The following is a 24038-nucleotide window of genomic DNA, read 5'->3' on the forward strand; positions in this document are numbered from 1 at the left end:
GAAGTTTAATGGTTTTATTTGAAGCAGGTTGTAACAGGTTGTTTCTTTTGGTGTATAAGCAGTGGAAGTTTAGTTATTGCACCGACAGGGAATCAGGCTTGGACCAAGACACAACTGTGGCTCTTCGTAGAATACAAACTAAGAAAAAGATAGGGGAAGAATTATGTATTTACTTCTTTTAGCAGTAAGACTAACAATAACATTATATATAATTGAAAGGAACTGTCATTTAATTTTATAATCCCAAACGATCATTAGATACCATCTGGAGTTTGAATGATGCTTTAGAACAAAAGTTTAACCACTTAAAATATTTAAGACTAAATTTCAGGTACCCGAGCAGGATTTTGGTCTTTGGTTTAGGCTTGCACTTTTTCATTTTATCAGATTACTGAGGTATTTGTGTAGATATTGCAGGTGAAAAATGACAGTTCACTGTCATGTCAGAAAAATGAAGGACCTTTTCAGAAGTGTTTTAGTATGTCATCATTTTGATGATTTAGACCCAGTAAAAGTGCCTAAAACAAATTGCATTAAGTCTTTCTGGAATAATTGAATACGTTAACATTTCAGACAACAAATGACACAGACATCACCAGATTTCTGTAGATTATTAATTGTTTTCTAGGAAACACTGGTAGATATTTACGTATTTGAAATTTTTTTATATAACATTTAAGCGAGTTAATTCTTAAAGCAACGAATGAAGGGCTGCTGAAGTTAGAGCACCAGCTGCTACGTGGCATTGAAATTCTCTCCATGATATCCACTGACATGCAATAGGATTCTCCAGTCAGTTATAGCAAGAATCAGAAATGTTTCTGCAAACGTTTGCTTATCTATCACCCGAGACTGAAAGCATCCAAATTCCCCAGATTTCTCAATGTTTTACTGAAGCACGTTATTCTTCCTGGATTCTGCATAGGAAATTCTAGGCGCTTGATACAAGGAGCTCCATCTCTAGAGCCCAGTATTTTTTGCTTCTGTATATTGCCTTCTGGAGACTTTGTGGTAAGAGCTCCAAAGATAGGCTGCTATTACTGAAATTTAAGAAACCATACAGGCAGATTTTTAGAGTTGGGCTTTTTTTCTTCTTTTTCATTATCTACACATATGTGGCTGTTCCTTCCCAGAGAACTTTCCTTCTTTGGAAACTGCTCTTCTGAATCTCATGGACTGCCCATCCCTTGGCAGAAATGTAGGAGCTGTCCAAACAAACTGCAGTGACAACATCAGCTTATGTTAACGTAGCACGTGACACAGCAAAATATCTGTGGCACAAATAGTAAATACTGAAGTTCTTAGATCCTGAGTGAAACAGATCCCTATCATAATAAATACATTTTTGCACGTTTACCATTCAGTTACCAACTGGTTTTTTTGGGGGGAAGGGAGAAGTGGAGGGAAGTGTTCATGTACTGAGAGCACAGTCTGTCACAGACTACAATCTAAATCCCTTTGGTGCCTAAATTTTAAAATCCAGCATCATAAAGCAATAAGGTGGAGTTTTTCTGCTTAGACTAGCAGCTGTAGGATTTGCTGTTTTAAACCAGAGGGACATTAAAACATTCAGCACTCTAAACCTCCAGCATCGCTTATGAAGTATTCATTTTGCCTCATTCCAAATTATTATCATTTGCTTGGCGTGACTTTACTTGCTATGGGATGATGATTCTTTAATTAAAGAGTAATTTACCTCTGCAGCCATGAAATTACACCTGTTTTGAAACTTTTACGTTACTTGGTAATGATTTTTCCACTACACTTCTTGTAAATTTTAACTTTTCCCCCAAATACATTTAATGCAGCATTCCAGAGAAAGGAAGAATCAGACTAACGTCTTATACAAAAGCTGTTACCACTATTATGGACAACCACAAAAGAAAATAAAAAGCAAATGTATGTGAATTTTTATTATCTTTGCAATTTACCAAGACTATAAAAAGACCAGTGAGCAATTACTGTAAACGTTACCCTGGACAAAACTCTCATGAAGGCAATAGAGTTTCATCTGAGGTAACACCGTATGATTTGTTATTTATACTCTAACCACATACATTGGACCGTAAAAGAACATAATACTCTTTTAGCCCAGCCTCTCTTAACTGGCACAGCCTGCGCGCTGGAGGATGAATGCTGGCAATCGGATCATGGACAGGAGAATCCCGAGTTAATAGCAGATGAGACACAACACTTTCAAGCTACTGATCCATCGCCGTCACACAGTGAAGTTCCTCAGGCACTCGCACGTTTGGTGCTGAGCACTCGCGTAGACACGTACGTCTTGGTTGCAACAACTTGCTTAATGCCTGAGCGGAGCCAAAACCCCTTAGTTCTGAGAGCAAGCGTGGCCCTTACAGCCCAGAGGGCGGGGATTCACTCTGCAAGCTGCTGTCTTCAGTCATTTTTATGTTACTCTGTACAAACGGGAGAGTTTCACACAGCGAGTGGGACCCAGATTCTGAACAGCCGAAACTTGTTGGGAAAACCCACTTGTGGGAGGCAGGAGTTCTGGCTCATACCCACATCCAAATCGGGCAAAGGAGGCAGCCAGGGGGGCATGAAAGGTCTTTACATCCTATGTGGGTGCTCTGGTGCTGTGACTTGGGGCCTGAATGGCGGGGGACAGCATCCTCCTCGGACAGAATTAGCTCAGGAAGAGTTCCAGCCCAGATGTCTCCCTCCTCCCTGATAATAATTACTGTTTTCTCTAATACACAGTGGCAGCCGTGAACCCTTACCATTAGCTCCCTAACCTTCAGTGTATTTCTGTAGCTTCGGCTACTCCTTTGATAGGTCTTTATCCCTTACCTTACGTTTAACAGTTTCTTATGAGGCATTTTAGTTTCTTAGTAAAAACCCACCTAAATCACGTCAATTCTAGCTGCCTTTTTATTACATTTTCAGGGAACACTGTGAGGTTGCAGAGTTACGTTTCCATTTAGCATAGTGACTTGACCTTCCGCCATCACTGTAGACCTTTCCTTAATTAAAAGCACACAGGCTTACACTGCCTCCAGAAAGCCAAAATAATTTAAATTTGAGGTATTTTATTTTAACCACCTAGATACTGAGAAGGAAATACTTCTAAATCTTGTTTTCTTAAGACAAAATTGTGGTAGATAACGGAATAGGGTATTTTACTAACTGTAAAGGGAAGCAAACTCAAGTTTTTGTTATCATTTCATAAGCATGTCTTTCTTAAATTATTACAATCAGATCAGTGTCTCAGGCAGAGCTGCCTGTAAAACAGGATGTGAGTGGCAGTAGGCACAATAGCATCAATGTTAACACTGCTGAGAATTAGAATTGACAAGGTTAAACCACGTTTCTTTGAAGTCCGTTTTCTTTCCATTTATCTTTTAATATCTCACCTTTATCTGTCTGCACTTTCATCTCTGTATAAATTTGCTGGGCATTACTGCACACACCTGCCAAGATTTGCTGGATTAAAACTCAGTAAAAATTAATTCATTCTATTCAGTTACTTTTCAGTAGTTCGGTTGGTTTTTTAATCTAATCGCCATGAAAACATTTTCTAACTGACGATTTGCCATAGGCACATTAGAAAAGCACCATATACAGGTTATTACCCTGAAAGTCCTATCAAAGGCAGAGAGCACTCTGGATTTTAGCTAGAAAGGGCAAGTCCATTACTGCCCATCTCTTCCCATCATCTTGGATTTTATTTACTCTTTCTTATCAAAATACAAACATGCTACGGCCATCTAGTCCCTGGAAAGTCTGCTAATAACAGAATCAGTTGGTAACACAGTCTTAATCTGCTTAACCGTCAGTATAGGACTGGTCAGAAACAGCTGTCACATTCTCAAATGCATAATTCCTCTGAGCAAAAAACATATATTTTTTTATTTTTCAAGGCATAATCAATGTGAACTGTATATTTGGCATACTTTATTACGTGAATTTTTTCTCTTTTCACCTTTAGCAATTTCTTTCCCGTTTGCTCCGACAGTCTAAGCACAAAGTGATCAAGGACTGAGCTGTCAGTCCCATACAGTTATCTCCAACCCAGCCTGCTACTTTGAAGTCTACGTCCAAAGCAAAGCATGTAGCTGTGGTCCTGAGAGGCCCACCATTTTTCGTGCTTATACAGGATTTAATCTTACAGCATCCATGGCTACAGGAACTCAGCCACCCAGTTCTCATTACCTGCTGCTTTTTGCTTCATACCATATAAGTTTGAAATACCCCGGTGAGGTTATGTAGTTTCTTCCTCCTGCTCCGATCCGCCAAACTATCAACACAGGGCATTTCACTGCACTGAAGTTTATTACATGAAGCAGTAGAGGAGCACGGCTTTCTGTTTGTGGTTCTACTAAGATTCTCCAGAAGCAGGAAGCAAACCTTTATCCTTTTTTTATTCCTTTTTTTTATTTTTGAGAGAAAAAAAAAACTTATGGCGACATGCATAAATGATGAATTAGCATACTTGTTTGAAACAAGGAAATCTGGTTCAGAAAAGGATAAAAGACTTCTTAGTACTAAGTGTACTACTGTCAAGTGCTTTGAGAGAAGACAGGTTGCTGTTCATCACTTGCTCTCTTCACCAAAAAAACCAGGGAAAGGTCAATAAAATACCATAAAAATATGCTACCAATAAAAGCATAATTAAAAATACATACATAAAGTATTTGCAGAACAATCCATTGTGGGTGAAACCTAAAGCCCTCTTTACCACACATTTCTTTAGCAGGACATGCCTATACTTCAAAGACAGGAACTAATAATCAAAGACAATTAACTATGTATATATGTATTAACTATATATATATATGTAAAACTATAATCAATAACTCTGCATATTGTGAAATCACTTTGTGGCCTTGAGGTTTGTGGATTGTTTCTAGAGAGCACTCTGGCATTGACCTGTGGAGCCAGTTTTACCCAAATTACAAATTGCTACATCAAGGTTGCTGCAGCTAAGCTAGGTTTTGGCAGATTTTGTTCCATTTGACCATCAGAGCAGCGGTCCCAGTGGCATATATCCAGTGACGTGGCTAACAGACAAGCTTGAGAGAGTGGTGCTGTTGTGATTTTGAACAGCACAATCCATCCCTGACCATTCCTGCTTTAGGCAGGATTAGTGCCATAGAAGAAGCATCAGACAGGAATATTTCCATGCACATCCAAGGCTGCAAACTGCAGCCTAACCCCAGGAGTTGTGGTTTAAGGCAGAGTTCTCTATAGCAGCCTTAAAGCTCCCATGCTTTACGTACCCCGACAGTCCCTTTGACAATCTGCCTGTACCCACAAACAACTTCATACACGCTTACAGCCCTGCTGAGGGGAGGGACATCACAGGAAAACCAACAAGTTCCTGTAAGGTAAGCTAGAGCGATGGAGACGTCGGGTCTCCAGGCTCTTGGCTAAATCACAAGACAAACTGGCAGGACATCAGGGAGATTTCTGATAGCCTCTGGTTGTGCTGCAGCAAAATTCCTTTGAAATCAAGTTCCCTCCACAAGGTACTGTGGTTTTGACGCGTAAGCGTTTTCCAGCAAACCCCTGTTTCAGCAAAACAAAAATCCCAGCTAGTTCTGCTTATGATTAGCGTAAGGCCTTATTCCTTGTGAAGCCCAAGGGTGTGTTCAGTTAAGAGGATTTTCACTGTTTGATTTGTAGCTTAGAGCCTCCCTGTCTACTGTCACAAAAGGCACAATAGAGGAACTATTCTTCCTCCTAGCTGGTGGAGCTATTCCCTGGGGCAGTTAACTGGGGGCGGGGGCTGGGGGTGGGTGGGGAAATCACCCTTATTCTTCCAGATTCTAATGAATGTCTGTCTGTTTCATTCTCAGGATTTTCTTTTAGAAATCCAGGAAAATGATGAAAAGAAAAATGGCAGGGTAGAAAAAAAAAAAGGAAAAAATCAGTATCTGAAGTTCCAAAAGCCTTTTCCTTGTGGCCTATTTGGAAATACATACCTACTTTTTAGATATACTCAGTACTGGGGATGAATACTTCAAAGAAAGTTGGAAATCTTTTGTTAGAATGCTGAGCTTTCAGGCAGCACATCTGGGGTCTGTCCCCACAAATCACACACATTAACCACCCCGTTGAAATAAGTGAAACCCTAGGCATGCCAACAACTGTAAAGGTAGGATGTGTGTTTACAAGGCAGTTGTTACTGTCGGGAGCAGAGAACAGAGGGTCACAATGCAAGGAAAGCAGGATGCAATCCCTACATTTAAAATGCTTTGGCTCCGCTGTGATCTTATATACGAGTTTCACATTTATTTTTTCTTATTTGATGTCCATAAGGTATTAGCAAATAATCAAGTATCTAGAAATTGCTAATACTGTGGTGATTACCAAGTGATTAGCATGAAAACAGAACTTTTAAAAAGACACAGACTTCTTTACTAGCAAGAAGAACACGTCAGCTTTGTGATGCCCTGCGTCTTCCAAATGATCTCGTAAACTCATCAACATTTTGGTTGTGATCATCAAATAGTCTTTGGGCAGCTTGAAGTAGATTGATTTTACCTGTGTACTGTTAGATGGTATTCCTTGATTTGTGCTCTGAAAGTGGCAGCTTACAACTCAAAGCAAATATCCCTTATTAAATCTAAAGAGGTACTTCCTTTAAAATAAAAAATAATTCAAAAAATGGGGAATTCTAGAAAACCAATAGAATTACTGAGCTGTATCAACTTATATCAGCTGAAAGTATATCCTTTAATGTTTGTGAAGAGGAAAATAAAAGTGCAGTGAAAAGCTGGAAGAGACCATCTGTCTCCTTTTACTTCATTTTTTTTGTTTAGAGTTGGGCCTGAACCAAAAGCCTAATTCAGACACATCCGGGGTTTGGAAGCGGTCACATCGTGGTCCCCTTGGATATTCAGAACTGCTGATAGCTGCTCACAACAGAAACTAATGATATCCCTTGTAATGCCTTTTGTCAAATGCTTTATGGTCATTAACACGTTCCCCGTTAACTATCAATTACCTCGCAGTGTAATTATTTTGCTGATTTTACAAATGGGTGGACTGAGACAGAGAGGCTGAGGCAACTGCAGTCACGACAGCAGACCACGGCACAGCGAAGACCAGAACACGAGATTTCATGGTATTTTCAAAGTCCCAGAAATTCTGGCCACCTGAATTCTCAAAACTCATTCACAGTGGTAGGTGGATATCTCAGATAGGCAGGTCTCATCATTGCTATTTCTATAGCGAAAGTTAATCCCCCCAGTACACGCCGCACTGCGCAGACTGCGACGTCCAACTATATTCAAGGACCATCATGAATTTCCTATCATATATGCACAACATTCCTCCACCCAGAAAATCTTTTATCATCTATACCTCAACATGTCTCTTACCAGCTACTTTTTAAAGTTCCAAACTTGTAACGTAAATATAGCAAAGGAGGCAGATAAGACCAATGCCGACTAGAGAAGACTGTAGCATAATGAATGTGCCAAGCTATGTAAACCTCAGAATACCTTCTTCTGAATCGCAGCAGGGCTGTAAGCATTGACAATACTAGAAGTCAATGAAGTAGTGAAAATAATTTACAAGATGTATCCTCAAAGTTCACGGAATGCTGATATGGTAAATATCTTTAAACTGTCTCTAAATATATAGTATTTTTTCTTTGGATGTATAGTCTTAGATTTAATTGTTCTGACAGTCTTCAAACCTTGAGATGTTGATTGATTCTAATCAGTAGATCTGTAAATGAATAACTGTTTATCAAATTGCTGTTAATGAAGCAAATAAAGCAATTTATCCTTAACGTGCACACATTTCATTTGTATACGTTGCTTACACCATTCATCTGTGTGGAAAGCGGAGCCTCACCAGTTTCTACAAAACAAACTGCACTACAGTTACAAGAGCAAAATGACAATAGGCTTCCCTTGTAATTTTAATTTATAACTGGAAATCTAACTTACAGCAGTGGCACTATGTGTTAAAAAAAAAAAGCCACGTATAGCTGTATGAACACCTCCAGCTGCAAACAGTGAAACTATTGCCGATGCCTTGAGAAAGACTAGCACAGCCTTTGCAGTCTGAAGGCTGCGACCTGCTGCCATGCGTTGGCTTTCATGGGTTTGGGACAACTTTTCTAACGTGGTCAGCCCAGTGAGAGCTGCAAACTATATCTATATGACATCATGATATCGTATCATATATATGATATAAAAACAGCAGCAGTTGAATGCTGAGCTGCTTGGAGTGAATGAGCCGCTATTAATAGTTGGCTAGGTGAAAATATTTTCCTTTGTTGCCTGAGAAGCTGTCTTCAGCGTTTTGATTCATGAAAAATTTCCCTCCTCCTGTTCTGAAGCAATGCTCGCAGCTCCAGCTTTAGGTAGACTGTATGGTGGAATTGCTAAAGTGCTTTTTGCTTTTTATGCTGCTAGTAGTTTTACCGTTCTCCCTATTTGTTACTCACACTGGAGGAGCCAGAAGGAAACACGTGCCTGAGGAGCTGACAGAACCCCAGCTGCTGGTTGCCCCCGTCTTTGATCTGTTTGACTCATGGACTGCAGATGAGTTTGTCATGGCAGCAGCACCTTATTCTTACTTTTGTTTGCTCTAAAGTTTTGTCTGTACTGAGACCGGAGCTTGCTTTTGTAATATAGATGGGCCTGTGTGGTCAAAGGTACTGTGTTGAAACAGAGTTCCTGGAAAATCCAAGCAGGCGCTGCAGACGTCATTGGCAGTTGAGCAGTTCAATAGCATCACTCACGTAACTGTCTCATCTACTCTGCAACAGTGACCTGTAATTGAACCTCGGCCAAAGGGACCGTAGTGTTTTATCTGGGTCTTTTTAAGTAGTGGGAATTGCATTGTCATAGTAGATCTATTTTTATTCATTATGAAATTGTTTATTCACCAGACTTTCAGCTGGCTGGGACCAGTGTGAGCTGTGATCACAGAGCTGTGAGCAAGCTAGTGCTGACCATCTAGGCCTGTGTAGTAACTCATCCCTGCCCCACCCATGACACTCCCCCTGATATCAGGAGGATTTGTGGTGGTTACCACAGGCCAGACCCCAACTCTGAGATGTTCCTCTACTACTGGGTATTGAATAATTTACTTGTAAAGTGAAGCAAGAGCATGAAAAATAAAAATAAAAAAGTTCTGTTCTACTGTTTCTTGCTAAAATTTTTAAGTTCTAGCAAAGATAATAAGGACATCAAATCATTAATTAGAAGTGCGAACACTTTTGCATCGCTACTCAGAGCAGGAGTGGATTTAGCCTGTGTCTGTTCTCCCAGCTACGTCCTGCATTAAAGGCAGTTCTTGTGTCATTTTTTTTATACAAGCAGCATCTGTACTTTGTGGTGCTCCAGATAACGCAGAATAAAAGCTGCTAAAAAATTATAGAATGTAAAAGTTTAGTGCTCCGAAGTTGAGAAATGGGAACAGAAAAGCTGGTGTGCATCCATTAGTTTGCTTGCCCACAGTCTTTTTTTGCCTCCCTCTCCACTTTCTCATCTGATCTGCTACAAAGAGATATCGAACAGGGTGAATCAAACAAGGCAAAATAATTCAGAAGGGTGGGGGGGAGCGGTTTCAGCCACAACATCAGTTCTGCTGAATTTCAACATCACTTTCTACGTTTAGGTTGTACATAAACATTGCCCTCCTCGCATGATCCAAAGCTATAGAATAATATTTTTAAAACATTTAAGTTAATGTGACATTTGGGATCTTTTGCGTTTATGAAACTTCATGACTCTAACTATGCAACATCAGAGCTAAAAAACAGAATGCAAAGACACAGTTTGGCAGTAACAAGCAAAGGTGCGATACTGCAACCTGCCAGAGCGTCCAAACTTATTTTTCTGTGCTTTCAGAAACACTTGCAAAAGCAACCCGTGACATCCTCGGAATGATGGAGACAGCAGAGCAGCAGCACTGCCCTTTCCCGCTGTGATGTCCCCTTGAAAAAGCAGCAGTCTGGTTTTAGACATACGTTCACTAACTTCTGAACAGCAATGAGAAAGGAAACCAGGGTATATTTAAGAGCCATTTTGCTTCTCTAGGAAACGCGCAGTGAGGAACGGCCCAGCTGGATAGCAGTGCTAACATTAGAAGAATGACAGATACTAAGTGACAGGAAGAAACAGGACAGAAAAGGGCAGGAAAAAGGTTTGGTGTTCATAAAAGCAGGGGGATACGTGGGTTTGAATATGGGCAAGGAACACGTCACGGGCTTAGGTGGCACAGGCATCATTAGAGGGAAAGTCTGAAAAAGAGCATGGCTCAAAAGGAATCCGGTCTGTGCTGGGCACATTCACCCACTAGCGTGTTTTTTATTTCATCTTTTCATCTGCTGGCAGTAACCAAAGTTGACAGGGGCTATTGGAGCAAAATTTAAGTCTATTTAAATGAAGGTGGGCATCCTCAGTTCTGCGCAGAAATACAGACTGACTTGATAAAACAGCTGAGTTCAGCTGAAATTACAGGGGGAAAAGTTGACAAATTGAAATCTGGACTGGAGGACAAGAGCCAACAGCAACTTTATATAACATGTTTGAGACATGTAACGCCCTGAAGTACTAACAAACGCATTTTTACATCTCATCCTGAGAGTCTTATGCTGGAAATGTCCTAAAAATCTCAACCTTGATGTTCAAACTCACAATTATTTTGAGCAAACCTATTTCCCTGGTGAGTTGCCCTCTTTTCTTCTGCAGCAAATTTCTTCTACTTGACTCCCAGTTCTGCACAAAGTGATTTATTAGAGAGATTGCATTTTTTTCTCCTTCTAGAAAGTGTCAGTTTCTGAACAAGATCAAATAATCTCCTGCGCTTCAGTATTGACTAATTTTAATTATTAAAACCTTTCTCCCAGGAAAAATTCTTCATGTTGTTTGCTGAGAAACCAGCATTTTTTAATAGAATTCAGGAACTTCTTTTCCTGAGGAGATCAGGGCACACTGGAGACAGAATTCTGACTTTCGGCTGGGCTCATAATTCAATGACATTTTTTTAAAAAGTACGAAGAACTAGCTTTTTTCATTACCTTTTTTCTATCTGTGTCTCCCTTTAAACTTGCAATGATAGGCTTTGCAAAGGCTAGAGGAATAGTAACACATAGTTTGTTATGCAGTAGAATGCAATCATATATGTTTAAATTAATTATAAAGCTAAACCCATACTTTTTGTGTATACTACACTTACTAAAATCAGAAATCAATCTTTTGCTAGGTATCATTTAGTGATACGCAACTCCCATTGCCATGGCTTTATATGGGGTCCTTTCCTCACAACATCCCAGCAAATTGATATTGTTAAAGTGTCAATGAAAAAAAAAATAATAGCTACATTCATATTACAATGTCTCACATTTAAGTTCCCAGGTTTTGGCATCATTGACAAATAATTAGATGTTTTAGCAAGATAATAGGATAATTACATTGTTGCTCCGTAACTCAGAATCTGAAGACAGCACTGTCTGCATTTGAAGTATGACGCAGCTTCGCCTACAGACATTGCAAACCAGCATCTTACACAGCAACAAATTGTTTGCTGCAGTATAATGAAATCAAATACATGCTTAACGATGTAAGCTTGACAAAGTAATAAAGTAATAGAGAGAGTCAGCATTATCTTCAATTAGGTGTCTGCTTGGTTGAAGAGTTCTTAACATTACAGTTCAAAGAGCTGCATTTTTATCTGCTGTAATTTTCAGCTCCATTTCATCTGTGCACTAAGAGAAAGGTTCTGTATCACTGTGCAAGAGCCATAGCACAGGATAATGTACATAACAAAGAAATTAAATGAAGGAAGAGGTGGCAGGCACAACATTAGGACTAACTGAAGAGACTACAGCTGGTCAAATTTGTGAATAGTAATTTCATGGGGGAAAAATAAGACAAAACCCATAGGAGACATTGCTTGTATTAAGCGATCTTTCCTTGCACATCTAACGAAGAGCAGTACCATTCCAGTCACTGTGCGCCAGCATTCGTAAATATTTGCATGATTTTATGAGACTGGCACGAATTCAAAGCTAACCACAGTACTTGCCGCAGCCCAGCATTACCGTCGCGCTGTGAGGACGCAGCTCCCTCACTACACGGGGAAGGCAGGACCCACGATTCCCCCTCTAAAACAACCATCCTCCCGGGGGGTTTGGCGAGCAGAGGTGGTGCTGTTGGGGACGGCAGAGGGGCAAGCACCATCCACCGCTCCTTGCTCCCCACCTCGCTTACGATCGGCAATGCCGCTAAAGGAAGCAGTGCTGTGATGAGGCAAGTTGAAAGCTGGCTGCTGCAGAGCTACAGCTGCACTCCTCACAACCCCTCACCCCATCCAGATGTTAATCCCCCATGGAGGTGACACTGCAGAGCCCCATTCAGTTAGTGTTTCAGGGGTCAACAGCTCTTCCAGTGATAACTGGAAGCAGCAAGAAATAAATAGCGTGTGGTATTTGTATGGCAGACAGAAATGCTTTGAAGGCCAGGCCCTTTGCCAGCGAGAATAAGGAGCTGCTTTCAGAGCTTGGCTGAGGCCAGGCTTTCTGCGAGCAGAAAATAGTTTACCACATGGACAAAATGAATATCGAAGACTTTTAGTTGGATCATCACCCAAATTTACCTTTTCTAATTGCAGAAAGTCCAACAGACTAAAGATTTCTTCAGGAGTTCAGCATTTTGGAGCATGGCACATTCCCCGGTTATCTTTCCTGAAGGGAAAATATCTCTTTGGCATTTCAGCTACATAGATAAAGCTGCGAATGGATAGACAGTTTTCTAATGGGGGGAAAAAAAGCTTTGACTTCTGCTGTGCAGCGTAGAAAGCCTGCTGATACAAATTACAAGTGTGACTTTACTGCTGCCCCTTTCACCACCGTCGTGTCCAAGAGGCGTATTCCGAGTACTACAGGGACTCTGGACTCATCTGAGTTTTAAGGACAGACATGTAAAACACTTGCATAGCAGATTTGAACCGCCGTTGCTACGCTCATCACCCTTTCCAGTGAAGAGCTGAATTACCAGTAAAAAGATTCCAGATTCATAACGAGGCAGACTGTATCACGAACACTCAGACACAGGATCCCCGAAGCACTCTGTGCTCAGGAACCCCCATTCCACAGACGTCAAATCCCATTAGGCAGGTCTGCTTCTGAGGTTAGAGATGATGCACCATGGCTTCGCCCTCTGTTCGTTTGCCCCTCGGTCTAATTCCCAACTGAAGCACTAATCACTTTTTTACAGTGAGGCTGTCTGCATAACTGCTTTTCTTTGCCCTTTTGTCCATTTAATATTCACCTCTCACTGCTCAAACAGCCCACAGAGACATGGCAGGTACCATATTTCTGTTGGAGTTGCTATTGGCTTTCATTATTTTTCACTGACCTTTGCCTATTAACTTTAAAAACTTGTGAATAAGTGTAATTTGGGGCATACTCCCAAAGGCTATCTCTCAGCCTTACTTCCTAATGCCTAGATGGGATTTTTCAGATGGCTTCTTTTTTCTAAGCGTTGGCGTTATACAGACAAGACAAGCAGAGGTCATTGGTGTTTAGCTGGTCCGGCGACAATGACCAGTGAGTTAGGGAGAAGGTCAGTACTGTGCTGAAATATATAATTAGAAAGTTTTTGAAACAAATGCAAGAGGAGGGGTTCTTTTCTTGTCTATGTAAAACTGAGACATTTATTTGTTGTAGAGGTAGGGAAGCAGCTTTGATATAAAACAGGAAATTGCAGAAAATGCCTGGAACAAAGAAAGCCACTGTTAGATCCTTGAACTTCAACCGCAGTATAATTATGGCTACTGGAAAGGCTTCTGTGATCATCTTCCTCAGTTTGTTTGTAAATCACACTAATCCGCCGTCATGTGGCTGTACTGAACTGCTCTTGCCTCGTGGCAATTTTCAGTGCCCTTTACAAGGTACCCAGAAGAATGTGTTCTTATGGTAAACAAATGCTGCTGCGTGTAACTTTGTGCCCTTTTAATATATGCTGTACTGCATTTGTTGAGTGGTGTTTGCCAATATCCTGCTTTCTTTCACCAAATCTGCAGATAGAGCTAAAAGGCTTACTTTATAAAAGATAACTGGCTTAGTTATGCCTTCTAAGTGCCAGTTATCTTTCCTACTGAGGGTAATGTCGCTCAATTCATTTAGAAACAAAATAATTTTATAGTTGTCTGCCTTAAGCTGTACTATCTCATATTCTTAGATAACTCATGTCCTCTTGTTTTGACCGTGTTCATTATTTCTCAACTTTAAACTTACCTTTTAAACTACAGGTGTGAGACTGTCTCGTACACAATTCATATGAACAACAAAAGGCAGCTGTACTTTCCTTAGCTTTAAAAGCAGCTTCCAGGATATTCTTAAACAAAAAACCCAAACAAAAACCCCCTTTATTTTCAGCCTGCAGGGTAGATCTGTGCCTTCTTTCCTCTGTCTCTAACTCTGCACCTTAAAGAGGAAATGCTGGTGTGAAATTTCTTCAAATGATTTCTAGAAATTTCACTCTGTAATATACCATCTCATCTACCACAGCATTAATATCCTAAAGGACCTTCAATAATTCAATAAAACATTCATTCCAGAAATGCTTTTGGCTGTTTTGAGTCAAGCTGCGCTTCCTCAAACTTTTCTGTTTGAGTGCTCAACTTACATTCAAAGATTTAAGGCTACAATAACTAGCTATTATATCCATTTCAAATTATTTTCCTCTTTTATCAGGCTTTAAATGTTTCCCTGTTATCGCTCTTCAAGGTGCTGAAAATCCAAGTGTCACCAAGCCACGCACCGCGGCAGGAGCCGTAACGACAGATGGGATGCCTGCGCTAGGCTGAGGCCAAGCAACCAAAGAGAGCGTGCGGGCAGGCAGGAGCTGCTGCCCAAACGGGCTGGGCAAGGACTTCCACAAAACTCAGATCAGCCACACCAATGGCTTCTTAAAATAGATCCTCAATGTTATTCTGTGTTTTCCTCGCGTACGTGCCTTATTGTCATTTTAAGAATATCAAATCCCATGCTTCAGTTTTGCCATGCAAAAAATATATTCTTAATTTAACAATATACTTCTATGCTCAAGAGAGCAGGTAAAATTGATAACTGCCTTGTAATCCTAACATTAACCTTTTCTTTACTTATTAGTTAACATAGGGTATATTAAGCCTGACCCTTTTTTTCCTACTAGATTATAAAAGGAGGCCAAAAGGGACAAGGCCTAGACCAACAACTAGCTTTTCACTAGCCCAAATTCTATTAACATTTTTTTGCTCATTCCTTTATTCATCAGTCTGCGACGTTTCTCTGTTGCTCTTGCCCAACGTGGCCACCCTTTGAACAGAAATGCAGCTACTAATGGTACTTTGACAAGGCAGACCAAGAACTGTAGCGGCATCACGTGTTGTTAGAGAAGGCTTGAACTGCCAATGCATCTCTGTCGCACCATTCAGTGACCTTGCACGTGCGGCCTTTTGACTCAGTGTCTCAGGGTAACACAGTGAACAACAAATATAGTGTCAATCGCTGCTTCACCACATTTTTGATTTGCAGGAACCATTTTCTGCTGCTTTCTGGACTGATGGCTAAAGAAATGCAGAATTATCCCAGAAACTCGGAGCACCATTATATAACTGAATCTCCCAAATGGAGCGTTTATACTGAATTCATCATCATGGTGTGTGAGCATCTGTTGTATTTAAAATGAGAAAACAAGTTAAATGTAGTGTTTAGTCAGAAAGTCCTGCGCGAATCCAGAAGCGATGATACGCTCATCTAATAGCCTCTTTCCCTATATTACCCCTGTTCTGTCTTAAGACGTAACTTTTGTAGATGATGGATTGGGTCAGTGCCAAATTACAGCTTGCAATGAAGTTTTACATCAGCCAAGGCATAATCAACATTAAACATTTGAGTCTAAGACTTTATTTTGATCCTCACACAAAGCGAATTGCAGAACAGTGTCATTTATTTATGTTTACCCAGCTCTCACTCATCTGCTAACAATGAATGACAAGAGTGGTTGACTGGCAGGTCAGCCAAAAATGTTTAGAGTAATTGGCAGTGGAAGGCTTCAGCAATGACTGCCCTGTCAAAAATTCTCCTGAAGTCACACAACAACCAGCATCACAGACACATCTCTCTACCTCTGGGGCTCAGTCGGGGTTTTTCCTTCACTGTGTTTTCCTACTGTCTGGAAAAGAGTACAAATGATTATGACACTCGCAGCAGTTCCAGCAGCATTTGGATGGCAGGAATCCACCACCTTTCGCATTTATTTCTTCAGCCTATCGTTTACTTAATTTGGGGGTGTTAGCACCAAGGTGAAAAGTCCTAATAGCAAGTTCTGAGACACGCACAGCCAGTCTCTGACTTCTTAGGCTAGTAATCTGTACTTTGTACTGTAGTCCTGTGGATCCTTAAAAGAAGCATCAAATATTAAATATTCTCTAAAGTAGCCTTTTTTCTTACTTGCAAATGAATTAAAGGGAGGCTTACTAAAGAAATAAGAATATATAATAATATTAAAGAGAAATACTTCAAAATCTTCTACACTTTATTCAGGTCATATTTTTCACATTTTTTAGGTGTGATGGTTGCACATAAACAAGGAATAGGTATGTTTTGCTGTTAGTAGCCTCATCGGTGTAAGATACCAGGTCAGCAGCCAAAATGGCTGTCCTGCTCCAGATCTGATTCTCACTGATCTCTTTTCCAAGTACTATTAAACACCCAGTTAGAGCATCCTAGAACAGACACCCCCGAATGCATAAGCCTCTCAGTCACCTTTCATTTGTGTGTCAGCACCTAGAGATAACTACTTTAAACCTAAAGCAGGTGATGCTGCTTCTTTTAAGCCTCTTAATGCGTGCTGAAAAGAGCACAGAACGTAGCTGCTGACCAGGGACCCTGGATAAAGCTGGCTGTTGAACGGAGGTATTGCAAGTTGGTTCTTGTTACCAACTGCTCTAACGAAGCATTAGACACCATTTGCAGTTTAAGCGCTAATTCCTAGCATGTCATTATTTCTAGTAAAGTAGATTTTGCAGCCAAGTATAGTTAACCCTTGACTGTGTTTCCACTTCACTGCATGCTGCATCATTGCATTTCTCCACACGTGCTTTTACACAGCTGTCTGCTCAGGAGCAGGAGAAAACCGAGTGCCTGCCTTGCATTCTTAGTCCTAGTCTTTTAAGTAAAAAAGAATTATAATCTTTTTTATTTATCTAGGATACAGTTGCAGGCATATTGCTATAAATGTGGATGACAAGCTTTTCTATTAAACCAGTATTTTATAGGCATTTCTTTTAAATTACAAAATAACTGTCAAAAGCAGTAAAAAAACCCCACAAACCACATTTGTCAGCAACAGCCTGAGGAAACTCAGTTTTAATAGAAAGGACAAGAGTATAAAATTATTTTAAACAAATTCCTTTTTTTTTTCTTTTTTTCCAATTCTCTCCTTTGTTATATTAAGCTAAGTTAATCTTTTTAACCGATTTTAATCTTAAAACCACAGTAGTTTGCTAAAACGCTAAGTAAACTGCTGGAAGCATAGATGGTCACATAAAATTTATTTTATCAATTTACCAACAATGTAAGAGTACCTCACTGCTGTGGACTTGTACATAAAAGAGAACAGACAGGTAGATCTATGGACTAATTAATAAGTATGTTGCATATCCTAACATTTCCTCATAGAGTGCCCTGTGCATGAGAAAAAGATGGTTTTGCTTTTCAGAGACAATTACTGTGAATCATAATTTCTGTCTTCTTGAACGGCATTCTTCTGAGCCCACTAACAGCCCGGTTCTCTAGCTGTTGCTTTGCACAGGCTCACTGAAAGCAAGAAAGGGACTGAGAACAGGACCAGGGAGTTGAAGTTCTTACCCTGCTTGATTTGTAATGACTTGTGCCTTGAGCAGGCCAGGAGTATCCTCCAAGATGCGATAATGAAATACGCACAGTCTTAGTGCGCTCTCCTTGCGTATGGGTGAGCGTGTGTGTGGCCAAACAAGGTTTGATCGTTTTAAGAATTCAGCAAAAGACAACGTGAACATCCAGCTCCAAACCCTAACCAATTACGAAAAAACGGCAATTAACTTTTTCCCTTCTTGAATAGTCTATGCAATATTTAGGCCTGTTATTCAGCAACACGCCATAAAAATCCTTCATCGCTTGCCAAAGATAGGAGAATTTCCACGGCATCGCTGTCATGTCTCGGTCCTATGAAACAAGACACATCAGGACCACGGGTTCTAAGGAGCCTGGCACACATTCTCACAAGCGGGGCTCTACCTCCTGCTTCACAGAAGGGTATATTTAATTTAAGACAAATCTAAAAATGTTTTTGTCAGCTATACAAATCACCCATCCTAGAACCAGGGGGCATTTAAAAACCTCATTTCTTTCACAAAATGAGGACCTCAGCTCTCATACCTATTCAGATCCACAAAATTAATACCATAAATAATTCTTAGGTGATAGGACATTACTGATCTTTCCAAGGGGTTTTACAAGACCTGTGAGAGTGACTGTATTTTAACACTGGAATATCAACTGTTGTTATTAATAGGTTTCAACTTATTAAAATTATTTTCCTCACTGGACACCTGCCATGCAGAAATTACATTTCTTTTGCTGTTTTTATTAAACTTTGGATAAACAAAAATGTACAATTTGTTTTCCTTAATGAGATCTTAGCTGCTTTTTACAAGGACTCTAAATCAAAACAAATATTTAACTCGTCTTATTGAGCGATTTCATTTGCTTTTGTTCCCTGCTGTGCTGGAAACATGTTTTGTGCTTGCTCTCAATCAGGTATCCCAACAGTTTATCAGGCGGCACAGCATAATACAAATATTACAGTTACAGATTAGCTGTTGCCTGCTTCGTGGTTCAGATCCCTTGTCATTTTCAAAGCAAAACATTTACACACTCAATTATAACACTTCCAAGTGAGAATAAAGGTTATTTCATTAATCCCAAGAGGACTATGGAAACCTTTGTGTGTGAAGTACTGCGATACTCTAAATTCCCTCAGCTTCATATTTCTCCGTGTCTCACTGCAGCAGAACATCTCACAGTGATCTAACATTTATAAAAGGGTTACGCACACGTGGTCAATCAGAGCTTTGTAATTCACAGAGGATCTTTGTCCAAGTTAAAAAATTGCTAAAAGATTGCTGAAAGAGTCCCTGGAATTTTTGGCACCCATAACCATCAACCCAGCAAACTGCCTCCTTTTGCTTATCCAAAGAGCCTCAGTCAAATACCACACAGAAAATATCTTTGCCAAAGGTGCACGTTTCAGCTGGGTGAAGGATCGAGAGAAACTGCGGAAGAAAACCAGCACTAACAATACGAGTACTACGAGCACAGGGCTGAACTTTATCAGAGTACAGGCAAGGAACGGGTTATTACCATTATAAACACACACGCACGTGCGTTGGGAAAGGGAAATTAGATGTTTTCCCCACAGCAGCCAGAACGCGAGCAATCATATCAGCCTATCTGTATTATTTTGCCCCGACGACACAGCCTGCCAGGCTGAGGAGAGTGTGCCCAGTCGATTACCCCTAACGTACTGTCAGCAGCTCCTGCTGACGTTCCCTACACTACCAAGCTCAGGTGTCTAAAAAGCGCTGTGTCTCCTCCTGGTCCAATGCACATTCTGGGGTGACGGAACAAGGGCACAATCTGCGTTTTCATTAGCTAAAAGAGAGTAATTAATCTTAATTCTCCTCCCTGAAAAATAGAACTTCTATAGCTCAAGGAAAACAAAGAGCTATCAGTTGTTCTACGGCAAATTAATCTTAAAGGGGGAATCTTCCAAAGAAAATCAATAGGTTATAACAAGATTCTGTATTGTGTTTGAGCCCTGAAACTCAAACTCAAATCAAAGGGTACTTTCAGCATTGCAAGTTTGCTCTTGTTTGACTTCATTTTTAATATACGATCATTATTTGAAAAAGTGAGATTTTCACATATGAGCAATTTTACTTATGTGTAGCTTCACTTTCTTGGAAGACTCTAGTAATATGTAATGCAGACTGTAAGATTACAGGTATTTCAGGCAACTTTAAAGAAATTATTCTCAAAAGAAGAAAATTAATGAGGAATTATGATTTTTATCCTGCATGTAATAGTCTATATCTAAGGCATCTTTATTCATTTGTACTTTTCTAAATTAGTCTGTTCCGTATGAGAAACTTTGAAAATGATGTCTCATTGTATGGTGTCCTGGTTTTGGCTGGGATAGAGTTAGTGTTCTTCCCAGTAGCTGGTACCGTGCTGTGGTTTGGATTTAGGGTGAGAATAGTGTTGATGTTTTAGTTGTTGCTAAGTAGTGCTTACGCTAAGTCGAAGACTTCAGCTTCCCACGCTCTGGCAGGGGCACAGGGAGCTGGGAGGGGGCACAGCCAGGACAGCTGACCCCAACTGGCCAAAGGGATATTCCGTACCATATGATGCCATGCCCAGTATATAAACTGGGGGGAGTTGGCTGGGGGGCAGCGATCACTCCTTGGGGATGGGATGGGCATTGGTTGGCGGGTGGTGAGCAGTTGCATCACTTGGTTTTCCTGGGTTTTGTTTCTCTCTTTCTTGTTTTTTTCCTTTTCATTAAATTTTTTTCTATTATTGTTATTATATTTTAATTATTAAATTGTTCTTATCTCAGCCCATGGGGTTTCTTTCTTTTGCTCTTCAGATTCTCCCTACCACCCCATGGGGGCGGGAGGGTGAGCGAGCGGCGCTGTGGTGCTTGGTTGCCAACTGGGGTTAAACCACAACACATTGTCAATTTTTAGGAAAAAAAAAAAAAGGAAAAATATAATGAATTTAACCATGGTGCCATGGAAACAGCTTTAAATTTAGTTTGGGTGGAGGGAGGAAGGACGCAACTCTAACACAGAGAAAGTGACAGGTTTCAGAAGAAAAAAAAGTCTGTCTTCATTCAGCACTGGCATCTTGGGGAAACAATAATACCTAGCAAGGCAAGGGGATCTTTTCAAACTACAGTGAAGCAAGATTTGTCAAGCACACTCTCCAAAACAGTTCATTACCAAACTGAGAAGTGATAAGGAGAGGCGGAATGGGGCAGAGGCACACAAACCCGCAAGAGTGGGAAACTTGAAACGAAAACCACTGGTTTTCCAGTGCTTCCAAAGCTCTCAGACAAGTACTTTTGTTGTAAAGACAATGCAATGCAGGGTGGAGAGATCATTTATAGATCAGCAACAGAAATAATTCTAATTTCTAATCAGTTCAAGTCTGTTAACTCATTCCCACAACCACCTATTGCCTGCCTGCAGCCTGGGTGTGAGTTTTGCACGGAGTGGATTGTGTCCCTTTCTGACATCGAGAGAGGTTTCCAACAGAGCCGGGACGCTGCTACGTGCTACGGCACTTTGTACATAAGGAATTCTAGTCTAAAGCAGATTTCATCACTTATTTCCTTGATAACTCACAAGTTAGTCTGGCTGCCATAGTAAATAGTTGTACATAAAAAGAAAAATATGTTACTAAGCCTAAAAATTTCAGTGAGCGCGCAGTCCTCCGAACCATGATGTTATCGAAGTGCAGCAGCACCACAGAGCGATGACTAATGAGCCTATAACCACTATGTGCTGTAGAGTAAATGCTCTCATTAATTCTTTACAAGACCTTTAGAAAACACACTGCATTCATCCTGCTTCCTAGCTGTCAGAATTTAGTAGATGACTTCATTGGCTACTTTGACATTTTTACTTTTTCGTTCCAGTTTGGTTTGTTTGCTTGCCTTAAAAAATGCCTACTGTGTGAATTGTAAAAAGGTCAACCAATAGCTCCCAATCCAGACAGGACAAAAGTAGCTGAAATTAACACATTCTGGCAGTGATCTTGACCCTTACCTTATTTTTTTGGTCTGTGAACTGTTAGCTGTAAAGAGTAAAGCTATGTGCCAAAGACCACCTCATCTTACACAAATATTCTCTTTCAGAATTTCCAAAATCCCTTTTTACATCAATATCCAGCACTAGAACAGCATCGCTAAGGGATGTGGGGGGTGGTGAGGGACAATGCTTAGTAGATTTTTATGTTAGGAAGGCTAATAAGGTCTGATTCTGAGTAATTTATTTATAAGAATACATTTGGCAGTCAGGGCAGAGCATAAGAAATAGAACTGTCTGAACACCCCCAGAGTTTGGACGCATCATTTATTTCTCAGCTTATCATAGACTGAGATAATAATGGTCTAGGTTACACATAAATTGGGATGCTGTTACAGTTCAGATCACTACTAGAAGCGCGGTGGTGGACATACATATTTGGATGGCAAAGCAAGACTTTGTAACTTGATTGTGCACTGCAGATCATGTAAAGAGGTCATTCCTGCAGAGAAATCCTTGCAGTCGTGTTTCACTACTGAAGCACCAGGCATTGCATTCACCCAAAAGACAAAGTCACCAAAGCAGGCACTAAACCCCATTTCAGTGGGTTTGAGGATTTTTTTTTTCCTGATTATAAACATGGAAAGCACAGTATGATGAAATTTCTTTACTGGCAGTATTAGCCTTTGGCATCTGTACAGTTGAAGAGACTACCAGACGTAGACAGAGTTAATACTGATCTTGTTCACAGTATGTAAGTCCAGAAACTTCAGTGGGCAGCCTTTAGATTCGTGCCAGCACATGGAGCCCACACCTGACTTTTAAATACAAACATCAGGCTGCTGCAATTCTGAAAATGCCAGAACAATGACCTTACTTTTCTAATTGACATCTGAACACTAAGAAAGCTATCTGTAGGCTAAATAAAGTTAACTGGCCTTTCAAATTCTTAGAAGTACTTAGCTCTAACTCACAAGTTCATTAAAGTTGTTCATCTTTTAAAAAAAAAAGCGAGCCTACAAATTGCAATGTAAATGGTAACAGTGTCTAGTGATCCCAGACAGTTCAAATACTGTTGTTCTGGGCAAGACATTTACATATGCAGGGAGAAAGATGAACTGTGCCTTCATAATTTAGAAGTTCCAGCAAATCATAAGACTAAAAAGCAGCAGGAAATCTGTAGGAGCTAAGGAAAACCTGGTTAACAATAATACAGTAAGTGCCTAACTGTAGGAGCTTTTGTAACTGAGTTTGTAAAATCTGAGGCCAATGAATATTACTATTTTGAATTCTGCGAGTACTGGTTTAAACAGTTCCAAACCTGTATCCCATATGTTTCTTCAAATATTCCAACCCCTGACTCCTCTGTGTTTGGCTTGAGGCTGAGAAGTACAGATTAGTTGATGCCCATGGCAAGTGCTGTTGCAACAGGGAAATGATGTCAACCCCTGCAGTGCAATTCGTCACTTGATGTGGGTGAATTCACTTACTGGCAATTTAGAAGAAAACATGCTGGTCCTGTGCCAGTTGGAGCCAGATGGTGACTGAAATTATTAAAATCATGCGTGCTGCAAACCTCTGAAAAATTGCAGTTACAAAATACCCTAAGCATAGACAAGATCCTAATACAAACCAATTGGTGTAGAGAGAGTATTTGCAAACAGTGCACGGTATGACTTGCTACTGTTTAATTGTAATCTTCCCCTTCCTGTGTTCTAGGTTCAACTAATCCACTATAACCATGAGCTGTACACAAATGTCACAGAAGCTGCAAAGAGTCCTAACGGGTTGGTGGTAGTTTCCATATTTATGAAAGTAAGTATTCAGTATTATCAATACCTACTATATGGACAATGGACTACTTTTCCCATAAGCTAGGTGTAAATCCCTAGATTTACATAGGATAGATCCCTAGATGTAAATCTAGGAATTAGGCTCCTTGTTATACTCTAGCAAAGAGGCTCTGGATCCAGAATTCAGAGCCAGCGTCGTCCTAGGAACTGAACACATCATCTCTACTCCAAGTCGGTTACAATGTAATGTAAGGAAAGTGAATACATTAAAGGTGTAATCAATATCTTCCATTGCACTGAGCTAGGAAGACGTGTGAATATTTTGTCATATTTTAATCTCCATCCTGTTGGCTCAGGATGCATAGTTAGGTCTGTAAATTACAGCAACGTAGCACTGAACTAAGGACTTTACAGTTT

General features: G+C 40.3%; 1 protein-coding gene across 2 annotated transcripts in view; it reads left to right on the plus strand.

Annotated features, from left to right (window-relative positions):
- The window catches only part of CA10 (carbonic anhydrase 10), a 207507-nt gene that overhangs the window by 169680 nt on the left and 13789 nt on the right, over window positions 1-24038 (plus strand). For both annotated transcript variants that reach the window (XM_075111227.1, XM_075111228.1), the window contains exon 6: window positions 23548-23643. In XM_075111227.1, the coding sequence (XP_074967328.1) occupies window positions 23548-23643 (96 nt within the window). The remainder of the gene's footprint in view (window positions 1-23547; window positions 23644-24038) is intronic.

Source organism: Phalacrocorax aristotelis, chromosome 16 (genome assembly GCF_949628215.1).
Source record: "Phalacrocorax aristotelis chromosome 16, bGulAri2.1, whole genome shotgun sequence".
Lineage (NCBI taxonomy): Eukaryota > Metazoa > Chordata > Aves > Suliformes > Phalacrocoracidae > Phalacrocorax > Phalacrocorax aristotelis.